General features: G+C 30.8%; 1 protein-coding gene across 1 annotated transcript in view; it reads right to left on the reverse strand.

Moving 5' to 3' along the window:
* Positions 1–15,098, reverse strand: part of LOC111695177 (cytochrome P450 2J6) — a 24,982-nt gene extending 9,884 nt beyond the window's left edge. Inside the window, exons 1-7 of the mRNA XM_023464398.1 lie at positions 15,021–15,098; positions 14,829–14,946; positions 11,812–11,879; positions 11,118–11,167; positions 6,761–6,831; positions 4,008–4,054; positions 2,019–2,110 (exon numbers count right to left, since the gene is read on the reverse strand). Coding sequence (XP_023320166.1) covers positions 2,019–2,110; positions 4,008–4,054; positions 6,761–6,831; positions 11,118–11,167; positions 11,812–11,879; positions 14,829–14,946; positions 15,021–15,088 — 514 coding nt within the window. The 5' untranslated portion in view covers positions 15,089–15,098. The remainder of the gene's footprint in view (positions 1–2,018; positions 2,111–4,007; positions 4,055–6,760; positions 6,832–11,117; positions 11,168–11,811; positions 11,880–14,828; positions 14,947–15,020) is intronic.
* Positions 15,099–17,584: the final 2,486 nt, after the last annotated feature.

Genomic DNA, 17,584 nt, shown 5'->3' on the forward strand with positions numbered 1-17,584 from the left:
GATCTATTATACACCCATCTGAATCCAAACCAAAAACATATATTATATATTTGATTAATTAATTAATAAATCAATTATGCATTCTAATTCTAATCTAAAAGTTTGTTTAGATTTTTTTACAAAAATAAATAGAATATACAGGGGTTCCCACAAAAGATTAAAGATTTAGTGAAGACATTCTTGGTTTAAACTCAATACTTTCTTTTCAAATCGTTTATTAGATCCCTTTCAGGCTTTTATGATCATTGTTTAAGGAATAGAAAAAATTCAATTTTTAGATTTATTTTATGAATTATATAGATCGTCATGAAAAAGAATGTGAGCGTAATTTCAAGTTACCCTCAAGGCAAAGATGCAATTTTAACCTTTGATTGTTAATCTATGAGAAAGATCTCCATCTGACGAAAATAACAAATATTTCTATTTAATATTACATAAATAAAAAACAAATTGCAAACAAAGTGTTAAAAAAATGCAAGCGTATTTTAGATAAATTAGAAAAAGTCTAGCGTCTTTGATCAGTCAAAAGTTTATAGGTTGTTGGTGTGAATCAGTTATGTCACTCTACAAATTGGGAGTAACTTGAAATTACGCTTACATGTTTAAAATCTTATTGTTTGTTGGGTAAACGTGTAAGTTTTTTTTCGTTTCAAAGCTGTGTATATGAATATAATTAATTGAAAACAGAATATGAACAAATTATATTACAGTTCTTTCCAACGTAATAAATGATATTACACGGGCCCAGCAAACCATGAAAATCTACCCATGTATCATTTGAGAAAAAAATTCAATTTGCTGGCTGACATGGTTCCAGGACGGGATATATACCTTCAGGATAAAGGTAGGGATGGGACGTTTTTTACTTTTTGGAAAACAAACTAATGGTTTAGTTAACAAAATAGAAAAAAACGCGAAACGATCGTTTTTTTTAGTAATTATAACTAAACTAAATCGCTTCACACCTTTTTTAAAAAGCAAAATTGAATTGGCTGAAAAAAACTAAAACGGTCGTTCAATCATTAAAACTAACATGTAGTCGTTTTGTTTTCCGTTTTACAATAGTTCAAAATAGTTGATTGGATTTTTTCCCACGACACGGTATAAAAACAAAACGGAACAGATCGTTTTTTTTCTCTCGTTTTGAACACGATGCCTATCCCTGGATAAAGGACACATACCTTCAGGATACAGGATACAGGATACTGCTCTAATATTACTGGGAAATATTCACTTTAAAATACATGGACAGGCAGTATAATTTTGAGATTAGGATATTACCTCTCTAATTTTTAGTTCCTATCTTCGTAAACTAATGCTGTAAAAGTTTGATATTACAAAATTTGATTTTTTGATCTGGGAGCATTCATTGTATGAAATACCAAATAACCAGATTTATGAATAACAAGATGAAGTTGAACCGCACAGACGTAGTTCAATTACTACTTTTGGACCCCAGTCCAAGTGATTTAACTTCGTTAGCGCAGATCAACCAAGACAAACTTTCCAAGGGGTTTTCCAAAGCGGCAACTTCCAAAGTCTGTTCTAGTCACAGCACTCGGCCCCAATTGCTGCCGGCGCTTGGCCTAACCTAACCTATAATCTACATTTGGGAAGTTGCAGCTTGGGAAATTGTACCTTTAGGAGGTTGTCAATTGAGAAGTTGACGTTGGGAAAAAGCTTTTAGGAAAGTACATAACACCGTTGCAAAGATATAAGGGCGAATTAGAAAATTAAAAATATGAGCAGAGAAATCAGTTTCTCTGACATAAGCATTCATTAAACAAATTATTTATATTCACTTCATGCCACACATTATCATTCAGAGGCGTATACAGAGGTGGGGGGGGGGGGGGAGGGGCTATACGGAGATTTTTTTTGGTCGCTAGGGTAGGGAAACAATGTTTTATAAATTAATATTCTCAACGAAAAATTGGCAAGAAGTTATGGCACCAACCTTTCGATATAAAAAATTTTAAATATATTTTTTAATCATTCGATGTACTTTTTTGGTTTGCCTGTAGCTAGCAGTTTGTCTATGTGCTGAGTAAACTTTTTAAATTCGTCTTTGACAAGTTCATCCATGCTCCGCTTTCCGAACCCGAAATCTCTAGACAGGTCAAATATTACTATAAATTCGTCTAGTACAATTTCATACATACCCCGCTTTCCGAACCGGAAATATCTAGACAGACAAATCTCAAATTAATTCATTCAATCTTTTATAGCTAAAAGTTTCTTCTTCATCTTTATAAATACATATTTTGTTTGTATTTTTTGTTTTTCCGCACCTTTGTATCCAATAAACGTCAAAACCAAAGAGAATAGAATATATATTAGAGTGGAATTAAGACAATTCTTCGGTATGAATTTTGTCAGTCCCTTTCAGACCGAAAGGGAGTTCAAAGTGTACAAATCATGTAAATGTTTGCAAATTATATGCAGTAGAGTACATTAATACAGTATGTTCCCTAGACTATACATTTCAATTTCGAATTTTTTAAAGCTGTTAAATAAACTTTATAAAATGAATTAGGTGAATAAAAAACATCATTTGATTTATAGTTATAACGGAAAATCATCGTTTGTAAAGTGAAAGGCATAGAGTCTATGTGAAATGAACATTGGTCAATTATGAAACCAGCCTATTTCATAATTTAATATGCAGTAGAGTACATTAATACAGTATGTTCCCTAGACTATACATTTCAATTTCGAATTTTTTAAAGCTGTTAAATAAACTTTATAAAATGAATTAGGTGAATAAAAAACATCATTTGATTTATAGTTATAACGGAAAATCATCGTTTGTAAAGTGAAAGGCATAGAGTCTATGTGAAATGATCATTTGTCAATAATTAAACCAGCCTATTTCATAATTTGGTTTTCTTTTAATATTAATTTTAGATTTTCTATAAAATGATGTTCCAGGGCCCAAAAGGTTATACAGCACAAATATGTCAAGTACACCTGATGTATGGAAACAGTACAACAAAATGGCCGTTTTACACTTTTTTCTAGTAAATTACACTCTATATATGTATATTCTATTCTCTTTGGTCAAAACGGCATATTATCCGTTCGGACCCAAATTTGTTGAGGCAACTCATATGACCCCAGGGACTATATATATATATGTAAACTGCTTCAAAATAAATATGTCATATTTCAACCCTGGAGCCATGCATTCTGTATCGTTTCAACTCCGATTACATTGCTCATTTTCGAATAGCAGGGTTTAAAAAGGGTTTCCATTTTATAATCAATCAATTTAACAGAAAAATGAAAACATTAAAAGTATCAGCTAAAAGTTACAATTGTTACTAAAAAAGAGGCACATGTGGCTTAAAAGTCGAGTATCATATTTTTGTTGTAAAAAGCCTGTGTTCCAATAAAATGTATCTATAAATAATTTACTATTAAATATTGATGCAAAGTATAGATTGACTGCATTGCGACTCTTCCTTCTCAATAAAAGTCACTTAGCTAAGTCCTCTCGGACATAATTCCAGCCTTAAAGGGAGTTTACGCGGAAAATAAAAGGGGGATAGGCTACACATTAGTTGACTTTGGAATAGAATGGTATACAGCTTTTTTCATCTGATGTTTGAATAATTTGTTTCCAATTTCATTTGTATTAATTCTATACCCCTTTCATGTTTTAGCGAACACTCGCTTTAAACTGATGAATTATCTTTTGATAATATCATAGCTTTATATCAATTTAATAATTCAGACAAATTAAATTTATTCTTAAATTCAAGTTTAGTATCTTTAGTATTTAGATATTGTATACATACCCTTTACCTGGGAGTTATAATGGTAATATTGTATACATGCCCTTTACCTGGGAGTTATAATGGTAATATTGTATACATGCCCTTTACCTCAGAGTTCTAATGGTAATATTGTATACATACCCTTTACCTGGGAGTTATAATGGTAATATTGTATTCTTACCCTTTACCTCAGAGTTCTAATGGTAATATTGTATACATGCCCTTTACCTCAGAGTTCTAATGGTAAACCTTCTTTGCTCTTTCCAAAGCTGACCCTGCAATTAAGTATATTCTTGTAACTCATCACATAATCTTACTATTATGTTGTCATGCTATAGTGTCATGGTATTATTCCTTCATCAGTTTTTTTCATGTTATAATAGTATAGTATCGTTTATTTTATAAAGTATTACTTTTTAAAATATTGTTCTGTATTATATTGTAGCCAGTATGAGTTCAATATCTGGGAATAGGGATAGTTCAATTGATGTAACCCCTTCAGCTCTCATACGAACCCGGAGCTAAGTTCAGATTGGATAGTTACATTGATGTAACCCCTTCAGTCCTCATACGGACCAGGAGCTAAGTTCAGATTGCAAGTAGTCCGGCCTATAAGCATGACAGCTTATTAGCTCTTTTGTATATAGCTATAGGTCGGACAGAAAGTGGGGTGGATGATAAGTCGCCATGGTGTATAGTGTATTGTATATTCTATTTAAAACTCGGGCCAATTCAGACCAACAGGCTTTGATACACGAGGGAGCGTGAAATAAGGTTTGCCAGGCTAAACCCGAAATAGAGTTAGTCTTTACAAAGAACCGAAACAAGGAAGGTTAATCCGTCATATGAGGCGGAAGAAAGGCGGAGAGTCTGCCAGAGAGCTCCGGATTTATTAAAACTATTAGTATCAAACATAATCTATTCTTTTTTTAAGCTGTAAATACATTTTATCCCTATACTCTGCAGACTTATTCACGTCAGTTTCAGACTTTTGACCACTTTTAAATAGTAACATTATGTTTAATCATAACGGATGTTTTATCAGCTTAGCTAAAAAGCCAAAGTAATTGATTACTCGTCTGAAACTCTTGTTTGTAATTTTTATTTTTGTAAACTGAAGGTGTAAACATTTAATATTTTGAACTTTGAGGTAACGTAAGGTACAAGTAAAACTGAATAAAACGTAGGGCTTCCTGCATCTGTATTATTTCGGAATGTTTTTAGTTATTTTTTATGTCTCATTCAAAATCAGTCAAAATCCCATAAAATAATTCATATGCCTAAATGTTTGAAATAGAATTCAGAAAGTTGCAAAAGTTTTTATTCGTTTGATATACAATATACATTAAAGATCGCTCATTTGGCTGCTAGGTGTCTCTGCTCTCGATGCTTCTGGAGTTCCACGTGGAATGAACTCCAACGACACATAGCGACAAATTTTATAAAAAGTACATAATATATGAAACAAGTAAACAATATTATGAAATATTAACTATAAACAAACGCGTCAAAAAATTATCGATAATACAGGTTGTCATATCTGAATGATTTGTCTGGAATCAAATTGATTTTTTTATGATCCGAGTCGAATGTTGCAACTTCTGAATTCGTGTGGACGCTATGTTCTTCGGTATGAGTCGTTTTTAACAATTTTCTCCTTATAGACGCAACAGAAGTAAGATTTTTCGCCATAAGCCTATACCCCCTTTAATTTTTTGCGAACACTCCCTTTAAGCTTAGACTTACTGGACTTTTTACTAGGACCTCTCGTTTACCGTGATAAGGGTGTAAAGATATAAGGATTAAAAAACTAGACTTTCTTTTTAAATCTAATAATAACATATAATTCATTCGCATAAACTGTACAAATATGAATTCTGTAATACACAATGAACTAGGTTTGGTGGATATAAAGTAAAAACTGGTTTAGCGGTCTGTTTACATTCAATGAGATCATAAGAAATATTTAAAAACAATTTACTGTGGAAGACAATGCCTGGCCGCGTTAAACAAGTTCCACAAGACTCAACAGAATGAGATAGAACGGATACGGGGCATAGTACTGATGAAACATCTACACGTGTGATATCGATATTGACTCTAGTTCTGAACCCTCTAGTAATAAGTTATAAGAAATATAGATACTGGAAGTACTTTATGCGTTTTCATTAGAGTCTGACCCACGTCCTCTATATTACCTCGATTCTTTTAATCATTATACGTGCAACCGTGCTGTAACTATAACTTAAATAATGGGTTCATTTTCATGTTTCGGTTCAAGTCCAGTTGGGTTTGTTTCCAAACAGCCATTCGTCCACCCGCCGAAACTGAGTTCACTGTGTATTACAAAATTTGGTTAATTCTCTATCGGACTAACTAACGGTGTCACAGGGCTGCCAGATGGCTATTTTTCCAGTCCCATTTCTTTAAAATGGCTTGTATGGCTTAAAATTGTTGTTTTTTCTGGATTTGAAGAAAAACCTTATATTTTTCCTTGTTTAATACACAAATCACTTAAATCATTTATTATGCTATCATCATAATTTATTTTGTTCAAGGGTTTACAATTAGCCAGCATTTAGAGTTACATCAAAATTGCTCTTAAAAAAGTTTAATCATTAGATCTGAGGACTTTTCTTTACATAATTCAATCAGCCCTCGAACTCATGTCATGGCACTGAGCTCATCCCTAAAAAAGTTTTGCAGCAGGTTCTGTCTGTAATATAGCTGAAGCCTTTTTCAGTAGGAAATTCTTCATTAATTCTCTTCAGTCTCAATTCTCTTTATGTTATTATAAACTTAAAAAAAAAATTTTAAAAATGTTAACATTGAAAAAATGACATTTAAGGGATACAAAATGACCAGAAAAGAGTTAAATATCTACTTTATTAGGAATGGCTGGAATAGCTCTTTTTAAAAATTTAAATGTTTTTTTTCTTGAAGTAAAAATCTGACAGCCCTGAACGGTGATTAAAAATAACCTGTGAATGCATTACGCCAAGAATAGGACCAGAGTTTCCTCTATTCTCAGATAGGTATTTATACAGGTTACCTTAACAATATATATCTATATAATACAATATCTATTCTCAGATAGGTATTTATACAGGTTACCTTAACAAGATATATCACTACAGTGGGCGATCATTATATCAATTCAATGAAGACGACTTTTTATTAATAATGTTTTGACCCCTAACAAGCATTTTCCAAATTAAAAGTTTATAACTAAACAAAGTGCTTGGTGTAAAAATCTAGATTAGAATAGAAAGTCTTCTGCATTGCATTAATATATACGACGATATCTGGTTAAAGGGATTGTACGCAATTTACAACACTTAAAATTTTATATAAAGTATAAATAGATATATATATCATACTGTCTACTGTTTATTATTCGAATACTCTTATTTTCTAATTCTTATATCTCTTGCTTTGAAATATCCAAGATTTACATGTCATCAGGTTGTAAAGATATAGGGTTTGAGTTTGATGCCAACCCGCCTGGTTAAAATTATAAGAAATGTTAAATTTTTTAGAATTTTTACATATTCATATCTTCCGTTGATTAATCTGTGTAAATTGTATTTCTTGATTAGGTGTTCTATAATAAGCAATTTATCAGATTAGATGTTGTTTATGTAAATAAATACTTACAGTGCGTACGAGAAACCACTATTGTATTTATTTTTATCAAATAAATTGTGCGTTCAATGAAAAATCAGAGGTGCAATTTGAATATTTGAAAAGCATGACGTACGTATAAAGTTTAAATTCAGATTTATAATTTTCAGTAAATGCAAATATTAAAAACCAATGAGTTGTTTTTCTCGTGTTCCTCCCCATCGATTTATATTTTTGTCATATCTTCATATATATGTATGTGTATAACTATAAAGCAATAATCAGAGCAGCCTCTCAGTTTTTATATTTATTAATACAAATTGTTTTGGATTACTCCTCTTCAGTTAATAATCATGGTTAATGTATATGGTTAATATAAATATTTAAAGCGGTAATTTCTGTTTGTTTGTTTGGAAATGTTCGGAGCCTGCACTGGTTTAAAAATGTTAAAAGTTGAGTTAGTTAGTTAGTTAGTTAGTTAGTTAGTTAGTTAGTCAGTTAGTTAGTTAGTTAGTTAGTCAGTTAGTTAGTTAGTTAGTTAGTTAGTTAGTTAGTTAGCTAGTAAATGGGTTTTCCTAAAAATTATGCCCCGATACAAAAATAATGTAAAATTAAATATGGCTGTTTCTAGAACACTCTGTATATACAGGAAAAATCCATAATATTTGTTGTAAAACATCAGTTAACCCATGTTTATTGACTGATGAGGATCGAGAGATCTGAAACAATTTGTATTAATAAATATGAAAACTGAGAAGCTGTTCTGATTATTGCTTTATTAGTTATATATATATAGATATAGTTGTAATTTGTGTTTGTCTGTTTGTCTGTTCTTTTGGCCGATCATAACTCAGGAACCCCTGGACTGATTTTATTGGGGAACTCGGGAATGTTTTTATAGTTTGAATTTGAGATTTTAAGTTGAGTGGGTTGACTTTAATAGCGAAATATTTGTTTCCCGGTAAAATCGTTCAAGTGCGGGTAAACGGCGGGTGTAACTTTAGTAACTTTGGCAGCAAGATATATAAATATATATAAAGATAGATAAATCTTAATCAATATAGTCAATTATACTTCTTTATATCTATTTTTGTTTCACACTACTAAACAGAAAAAAGGAAAAATGTGTGCAAATTTACCGGTACGATTTTTTACTCTAGTTTTTATATAATAATTTTAATCTATGAAAAGAGCTAACTACAGTTACATATTAGAAATTCAATAAACTTTCGTGTTTTTTTCAATATGCGGAGTTATGATCATTGAAACATTTGACAGATTTCAACACGTTCATTCGACAGGGTTAATAGCAGGGGCGTACGGGCTCTTTTAATATTACATCTTCTTGCATTTCCCTTTCTCAGGTCAGGCACAGTGGTGTACCTAGTGGGGGCAGTAGTCCTCTTGCCCCCCCTGGGAGTTCCAAAAATACAAAATTAAAAGGAAACTACGTTTAGAAAGTAACACATAACAATGACAAAGACTAAGGATTTGATAAATTCACTGTTAATACAAGGAGAGAAAAGTTTTAGCCTTTTAAAGAGAATACTTCATTACTCAAGATGTACTATGACGGAGAGCAAACTTAACGATCTTGCTCTTATAGCTTTACACCCTATAAGGCTGTCTGAGCTCTCTACTGAAAAAAATCATTGAAATGTTTGTGCAAGCAAATCCCAGAAAATTGTAGCTTAAAAGAGTTGGTGAATATGTAGATTGAGTAAATTCTATTTAAAAATTTCAGAAGAAATTTCGTTTATTAGTAAAAATATTACTTTTAATGATGCTGTGATTATTGATTTAGTTAGCTGTGATGGAGTTAAGTGATAAATTTATAAAGTCAAAAAGTTAGTTTTTCAAGCAAAGGAATAATTTTTAGACTCTAAGGTTAGTAACACCCAAAAATGTAGTCTTTTTGGTGTATTTTTATGGTGAACAAAACAAGACCAGGTGGGAGGGGGGGGGCAAAAAATTATAAAAGGTATTAATATTTTTTCAAAAAAGGGTTTTTTAAGGGGGGGGGGCACAATGTTGCCAAGGGGGGGGGACAAAAATTTTTTTTCGCGCTTACGCGCGCAAATTGTGCCCCCCCCTACACAAAAGCCCTCGTACGCCCCTGGTTAATAGGAATAATCGGTTTATGACCTTTTTTTTAAAAAAGTAACCAACTGTCCATCACGTAAATTACTATAAAGGCCCTACAAAAAAATATTAAAAAATGATGTGTTAATTTTCTTGGAAATCTTAAGCTGAATTCGAATTTGTAACACATTTTGAACAAATTAACAAATTGAATGAGCTAGAGCACGAAAACTCACCAAAACATTTAAAAAAGTTTTAAAACTATTTTTTGGACTGTTCTTCGGCCTTAGCTTTTTCAATTTTAAACATTTTTTATTGGTGTTCAAATTTGTATGATCGCGTGATGTCTAGCTAACGATCAAGTGTTATGTAAAGATGGTTTCAGAAGAAAGCTGAACTGAAAGGAATTGAGTCATTGCCACAAACTCAAATTTTCTAATTCCTATATCTTCACAACCTGATCTTGTAAACCTTTGATATTTCAAACTTAGATTATTTAATCTAACAGAATTTATATTTTGAAATATCTAAGGTCCGCAACATTGGGTTGCAGAGATATTAAGATTAGAAAATAAGATTTTGTGACAAAAATTCAATTCCTTTCTCAATTTACATCTATTAAAAACCTTGAACTTTTTTTTCCAATTTTCTGTTTCAAATATCCAATAAAAAGTCCTAAATTTTGGCACTATAAGAATCCCGTAGAAAACAAGACCTTGAAATAAAAAGTCTCTGGAAAATTTTGACTTTTGTTTCCAGGACTTTTTTTCTGGTTCCAGTTTGATCACAAAAACGACCGCGGAAAAAAAGGTTTTCCGAGGGTTGTAAATGCATGGGAACAAAGGATTTTTTTTAACCATGGAAAAAAGACTTGATATTAAAAACTTATCTTATATAACTTATTATTTGGTTTGACCCTCTCAATCCTTTAGAAAGTAATCACAATGAATAAGCTTCTGGTCCTAGTCTCAGCATGAAGTTACTTTCGACCCTAATTTTAATGAAAACAAATTTGTCGTTGTTCCTCCGCTATTTATATATTTTGTCGGTGAATGCGGCTTAAATCAAAATATAGAAAGAGACAACTCTGGTTAAAAGATTTTTGATTGTTTAATTATATAGACGCAATCTAATTTATTCAAATTAACGGACTGGATATGGATTGGTGCAGGGTGTAATTGGAAAAATCTTGATGTGAATATTTTAGTTCTACTGCCAGTTAGAGATCATTTACAATAATTTATCTACAACAGTTTACACACCAGAGGGTAATTTAAGCTCTTGTACTTCTATTAAAAGAACTGTTTATGTGATTTCATCTGCAGACTTTCTTTAGAAAGGTTTTTCATTCACAGGTGCAAAGGATTTCTTTACCTATTTTAAAATAAACTATTGTTACAAATCAAAATTTTCTGATCCCTATTTCTTTGCAACCTGATGGTAAAAACCTTAGATATTTCAAACTTATTTAAGGCTCAATTCCTGTTTTTACTGGTATGTGAGGTCACCCTGTATTTTACCAGTTTAGTAGGTCACCCTGTATTTTACCTGTATGTGAGGTCATCCTGTATTTTACCTGTATGTGAGGTCACCCTGTATTTTACCTGTATGTGAGGTAACCCTGTATTTTACCTGTATGTGAGGTCACCCTGTTCTGAACATGCGGGTGATTGAATAGAAACCTAAACATTATTTATTAATACTTTTTATTTTTGAATATTTTACCATTTCTCCGGAAAAAAAGAATATAAAATCAATTTTTGACAAACTAAACATTTCAGAATTCTAAAACATAAAAGAATGTCCTTTGATGTTTTATGTAATTTTAAATATTCAGTTGTGTGTAATTTTATCATTTTAATGCAGTTGGCATTTTATAAACAGCATTTGTCAAGGAAAAATCTGATTTCGGAGGAAATAAAGCAAATAATTTTACGGTGTCAATTTCAGTACAGCCAAATATAATACATTGGTCGGCGTTCATATCAATACAATGAAGACGACTTTTTTATGTTTCGACGGTTGCTTTTTTAAATTACAAGTTTACAAGCAAACAAAGCTGTTAACTAGCAGCTTTTCTTTATTTCCATGTTTATTCATATTTAATATTCAGTAGATCGTAGCTTGGTCAGAATAAAATTAGAAATCGAAAGTCTTCTTTATTGTACACGACTTCTAAATGAGACATGATGAAGTTTATGAATATTTCATCTAAAACAAAGATAATTTTAATTATGTTTTAAGATAATTTTGCCTAGGAATTTAAATCCTACTTTGAACTGTTATGTTTAGAAGAGACACACTGTACTTTACTAAATAAAATTACTTGAGTGTATTATAGTCCCCTACTAGTAGGTTATTCTGATTGATGAGACTGGTGTAGCAGACACCTCCCTGGGAACAATAAACAAAATATTTTAAATAGATTTTAAAATATGAGAATTTTGAATAAATAATGGTGATTTTCAAATATTATGTAAACGGACTGTGAGCGTAAATTTAAGTCACCGTCCATAAAAAATTAGCACATGCCATATTTTGTCGTTTTTGTTGAATTCTGATAATTCATTTATATTTTTTTTAACAGAAAAAGAATTTTCGAAATAAAATTCTTATTTTTTTCAACAACAACTTGATGAACCATTCAGAGATAAAGACATTTTTGATAATATTTCTTTTTTGAACAGTTCAGATATTTTCCTGTAGTGGAAATGTGCAAGAGAAATTGTAAATGTAGAGAAATTGCAATTGAAAATAATCAGTAATTAAATTTAGTAAGTAAGTAAGTAGTTATTTATTTATGCAAAATAACAAAAAACATACAAAATTAAGTGTTTAAGGAGAAAATATTTGAAAACTTCCTAAAATAGAGGTTTTGGGAATATTTCCCCCCAATTCTAAAATATTATAGAAAATAGAAATAAAAGGAAAAGGAAAGGAAACTAGGAAAGTTACATATTTATTGTTTACACACGCACCCCTAACCCCTTAGTAAAAGTAAATTTAGCATAAAGTCTGACCGCGTCAACATTTTTGCATCGGCTAGCCCTATCGAGTGTCTGTGTTATTCACCCAATGTCCTGGCGATACAGTACAAACTGGGGCCGGAAAGATTGACCCGGCTCGGAAATTCAAATGTACTACGGCTGCCCGCGTACATCATACTTAATATTTTTTTTTTTAGTATTTATTTTCAAACACAAAATACAAAATAATAATGTATGATGGTTCAGCTTAAAATAAAACACAAAAGAAAATTTATTATGAGCCAATTGAAAATAATGTTTGATAATTTTGTTTGATCGTTTTTGTTGAAACAAAGTATGCATATTGAAATCTCAACTAAATATACATTCATTGAAGTAGATAATTAGTCAGCACTCAAATAATCAAAACATTTTAAGGAATGCATTCATTGAACTTATAAATACATATTGATTCAGCAAAAGTAACAATGTATTCTCGTTAACTGAAGTAGACTTTGACATCTACCATTAGCAAAGGGTGTGAACCCATTCTTGTTGACTGTAGTAGACTTTGACATCTACCATTAGCATAGGGTGTGAACCCATACTCGTTGTCTGTAGTAGACTTTGACATCTTCAAATAGCAAAGGGTGTGAACCCATTCTTGTTGACAGTAAACAGGATATATAAGGGTTGCGGCCCTAGTCCCATGAATATATTCTGCAAGCATTTTGCATGCTTTCTCTCAGAGAGAGGAGGTGTTGACACCTAGTGGTGGATTGTTAGTATATTTTGACGATGAACTAACAAGTATTAGAAATAAAATGATAGATTTATTTGTAATGTTTAAAAAAATAAAATAAGCTTTATGGGTTGTGAAAAATGTATAGGTTTTACGCAAAAGGGGCATCTGTTTGATTATGTCTTTTACTCTTTTTAATCTTTTTAGTCTTTTCTTTGTAAAATCGTCTTTGCTTTCTTTGATTCTTTTGCAAACATAGCATGTGTTAGCGTTTGTTTTGCTCATAAAAATCTTCAATTAAAATTCAAAATAAGATTGATATTTGAAAGCTTAGAAAAGTGTTGTTTATTTTCATACCATATTTTAGGGAAAATGTGAGGAGGAATAGATTTATTCTAGGAATATAAAAATCATTTCTGTTTCTAAGATTTGCGTTTTTCATATTTTTTGATAATATGAAATTATTAAAAAAAAACTATAATTCATACTTGATCAGGCAAAGCTGTCAAGGGTACTGTTGTGAATCGGGCTGGTATTACCATCTGTGCATGAAGGATTACTTAAAATTAAATTTTCTATTCTTTTAAATTTAATTGAAAAACTTTTGCCGAAAATATAATTTTGAAAAGGATTTTGTAAAATCAAAAATTCATCATCTCTATGAAGTAGGATCAAAAGGAATTGATTCTTTGTCACAACCTCAAATTTTCTAATACCTATATCTTTGCAATCCAATGTCGTAGACCTTAGATATTTCAAACTATACAACTCTGTTAGATCAAATAGTCTAAGTTTTAAATATCTAAGGTATACGACATTGGATTGCAAAGATATAGAGATTAGAAAATTTGAGGTTGTGACAAAAACTCAGTTCCTTTATAACAATAAAATAAATTTTTTTAGAAATTTTTTGAACTCTCTCTGAACTTAAAATTTCTTCATTTTAAAAACTTTTCCATCCATTTTTCAAAAAATTAAGATTTCTAAAAAGACTTATTAAGATTTTTTCCCTTTTTTTCTGTTGACATTATTTTTTTTAACATTTACTTTTGAATTTGAATTTTTTGCAATTTTATCAAATAGATAATTGTAGACGCAATTTTACAGGGTTTTTCTATTAACATCATTATTTATTGGCTCCAACTAATTGGTTTAATTCTTTTTCAATAGTGTTTTTTTTGTATTTTTAAGTCTTGATTTTTACTTTCTTTCTTTCGTTTAATTGTATAGATATAGATATAGATCGGAAAGCCTGGAATTCTAAATGAGAAATATGTAAAGTTTCTGAAAATTAAATTTTCTATGGACAGAGCTCACAACTTTTAAACGGAGGGATTAATCTAAATTCTTAAACAAATATTGAAAAATATTTTATAATTTATCAACGGAATACTCGTTCCGATGAGCTGGAATTGGGGGAGGGGGGGAGGAGAGGGCAGACTTATCGTATCTTGTGTTCTTTTCCTTCTTGTTTAGCCATGTTGTTATCAATATAAAGCATATAAGGTATATATCATGGCAGCCTATTAGAAATCTTAAAATTGACTGCTGCATGTAATGATTAAAAACATGATTTTAATTTACTATGAAAAACACTTTAATTTGACATGGAAGGATGGAGGTGGGGAGGGGCACCTGATTGTACTTATTGTAGAGGCTAAGGATGTTTTTCACCGGGTTTCCCAGGTTTAAGAGGAGTTCCAGGTGTCCCAGGTAGGGAACATAGAACCAGGGACCAGGCAATCGTAACCATCTAGACAAGAAGAAGTAACAATAATAAAAATAATAATAATAATAATAATAATAAAAATAATAATAATAATAAACCTGTATTTAGCAGAATAATCTAAGTATACACAAACCAAGATGCAAAGGATTAAAGTTAATAATTCCATCTCTGATCTAAACTAAGAATAGAATAAATCAAATTGTTATTGGTTCAAGGTAGGAGAAAGAGAAATATATTGAATACCACGATATATCTATATTCGTTTAAAGGCACTGTAGAGGATGAAATCCCCGAAAGAGGATTATATAAAATCCGTAAAATAGTTGCGTTGGATTCTGGACCTACTCATCTTCCTCTCCTTTAGTACAATTGTTATTCATTATGTATTTGTTTCTAGAAGCAATAAATGTACTTCTAAACTGTTGACATATCTTCAAATAATCCACCATGTCCATATATAAACAAATAATTCCAGATTCACAAAGATAGCCATTAAATTCCTTTATCTGAATAACAATTCTATCAATTTCTATCTTGCGTATTTAATTTGCGTTTACAATAAAATCATTAATTTTTAGATACAGAGCGTCCCATATCATATTCGAATAAATTTCCAAGCTTAAAAGGGAGTGACCGGCAATGTATGGTAGTTGAACTGAGAATGTAGTATTGTAGAGTAGTTTTTTAGAATTCGTTTTTACGATGCATACTTGTTTAAATAGAATGCAAATTCAATTTTTAAAATCCTCCTTAATTGTCCATTCTGGAGAGATGAATTTGAGAATCGGTTTTCTTAAAAGAATACCATAACGACGACAAAAAATGTAACAAAAATTCTACAGTAAACTAACAAGTTGTTTAGACAGAGATGGAGAAAATAAAAATTAACTTTATCTATTGAGTAAAGTATCTATTGAGTTACAAATTAGAAATTTAAAACATTTTTGTTCTTCTCTTCTATAAGAGGAGATATAATGAGAAAACATGTAAGATTTCAAACGTACAATTGACGATAGACAAGTTACTTTTAAAGATGATCAATACTAAAAATTGATAATAAGATATAAAATATCGTAATGGAAGTCGTTTTTTTCTGAACATTTTTTAATGCAATTCTGTTTAAATGTCAGATATAGAATCATCATATTTGATTGCTACTGAATTAAAAAATTTCTATTTTTAAAGAGGCCCACACCAAACTACAAATGAGGAGCTTGAATTGAATCAAATATAAAAAACAACTCCATACTTCTAACTGCTAAGCATACATCCAATAAAAAATTTAATGGACTTGCTTGAAACCTAACTTTTTCTAGAGATTTCTTCTAAACGGCCCGGCAATCAACTTAACTTAGAATTTTTAAACAAAACTAAAAACATTCCCGCATGGTTCCATTGTGTTCCCTTATACAAATTTGAAGAAAATTTGTCCCGGGTTCCATGAGTTATGATCAGGCATCCAATTAAACAAACAGATTATATTAAAATGCTTAAATCTGACAAATTAGGGATTTCAGTATATCGAGTCACCGACGGAACGTTCAGGTTTACGATAAACTTTCTCTGATTCCTCAATTAATTAATCCTAGCTGGAGTACCCGGCGTTGTCCAGGGTTTAAAAACACTTTTTATCGTATGTCCCCCCCCCCCCCCCCCGGGTAGCCATGGTTTTTTCTCAAAACAAACTTAAGCCCATTTGGTCTGGCCAGCTACAACGAATAAATATTTTTTAACTGAGTATACTAAAGGAGTTAAGTCTTTGCCACAAACTCAAATTTTCTAATTCCTATATCTTTGCAACCTAATGGTGTAAACCTTTGGTATTTCATACTTAAATTATTTGATCTAACAGAATTTATAGTTTCTTAAATATATTAGGCCTTCGGCATTAGATTGCATGCAAAGATAAAGGGATTAGAAAATCAGCGTTAGTGGCAAAGACTCAATTCCTTTTGCATTTATTTTGTAAAGCTTCTTGGAAACCATAAAAAAACTTTTGAATGTCTGAAAATCTAAACGATGATGCCCATCACTAGTCTGGATTATTTCAGTTTATCCTTGTAATGAGTTAGCGCTACTGGTTATCTATTTTAAATCTTGTGCTCGGTGAATGTAAAGGTCGTGGTATTCAGGTATTTAATTATCGGATACAATGATTTTAAACTTTATAGTTATATCATCGGTTAAACGGTTTGGGAACATTTTATATATTTTTCATAAATTTTGAATCAAAGACACTGAATACTCGCCACAAATTCGAATTTTCCAATTCCCATATCTTTGCAACCTGATGAACCTTAAACCTTTGATTAGAAAATTTTAGATTGTTGTTTTAATGTGTTTACTTCCTTTAAAAATATATATATATGCAATTTAGGAATTTTCAAAAAAAGTGATCAATATTGGATTGATCAACATAAATGGAAGAATAAAAAATTATGCAAATCAATAGAAATTGGATTGATCAATATTGATAATGATTGATTAACAATAACCGTTGGGAAAAATACAATCTAAAGAGTGTTTTAAAAAAACCAAACACAATTTACACTTTTTTCTCTCATGAGGCTTTATTTTATTTTTATTTGGATTTGGTCAAGTATTCTCTGAATAAATAATCTTTGTTTCTTTGGAATTAAACTGATCAGCCTTATGTATAGAG

Source organism: Eurytemora carolleeae, unplaced genomic scaffold, assembly GCF_000591075.1.
Source record: "Eurytemora carolleeae unplaced genomic scaffold, Eaff_2.0 scaffold196, whole genome shotgun sequence".
Classification (NCBI taxonomy): Eukaryota; Metazoa; Arthropoda; class Copepoda; order Calanoida; family Temoridae; genus Eurytemora; species Eurytemora carolleeae.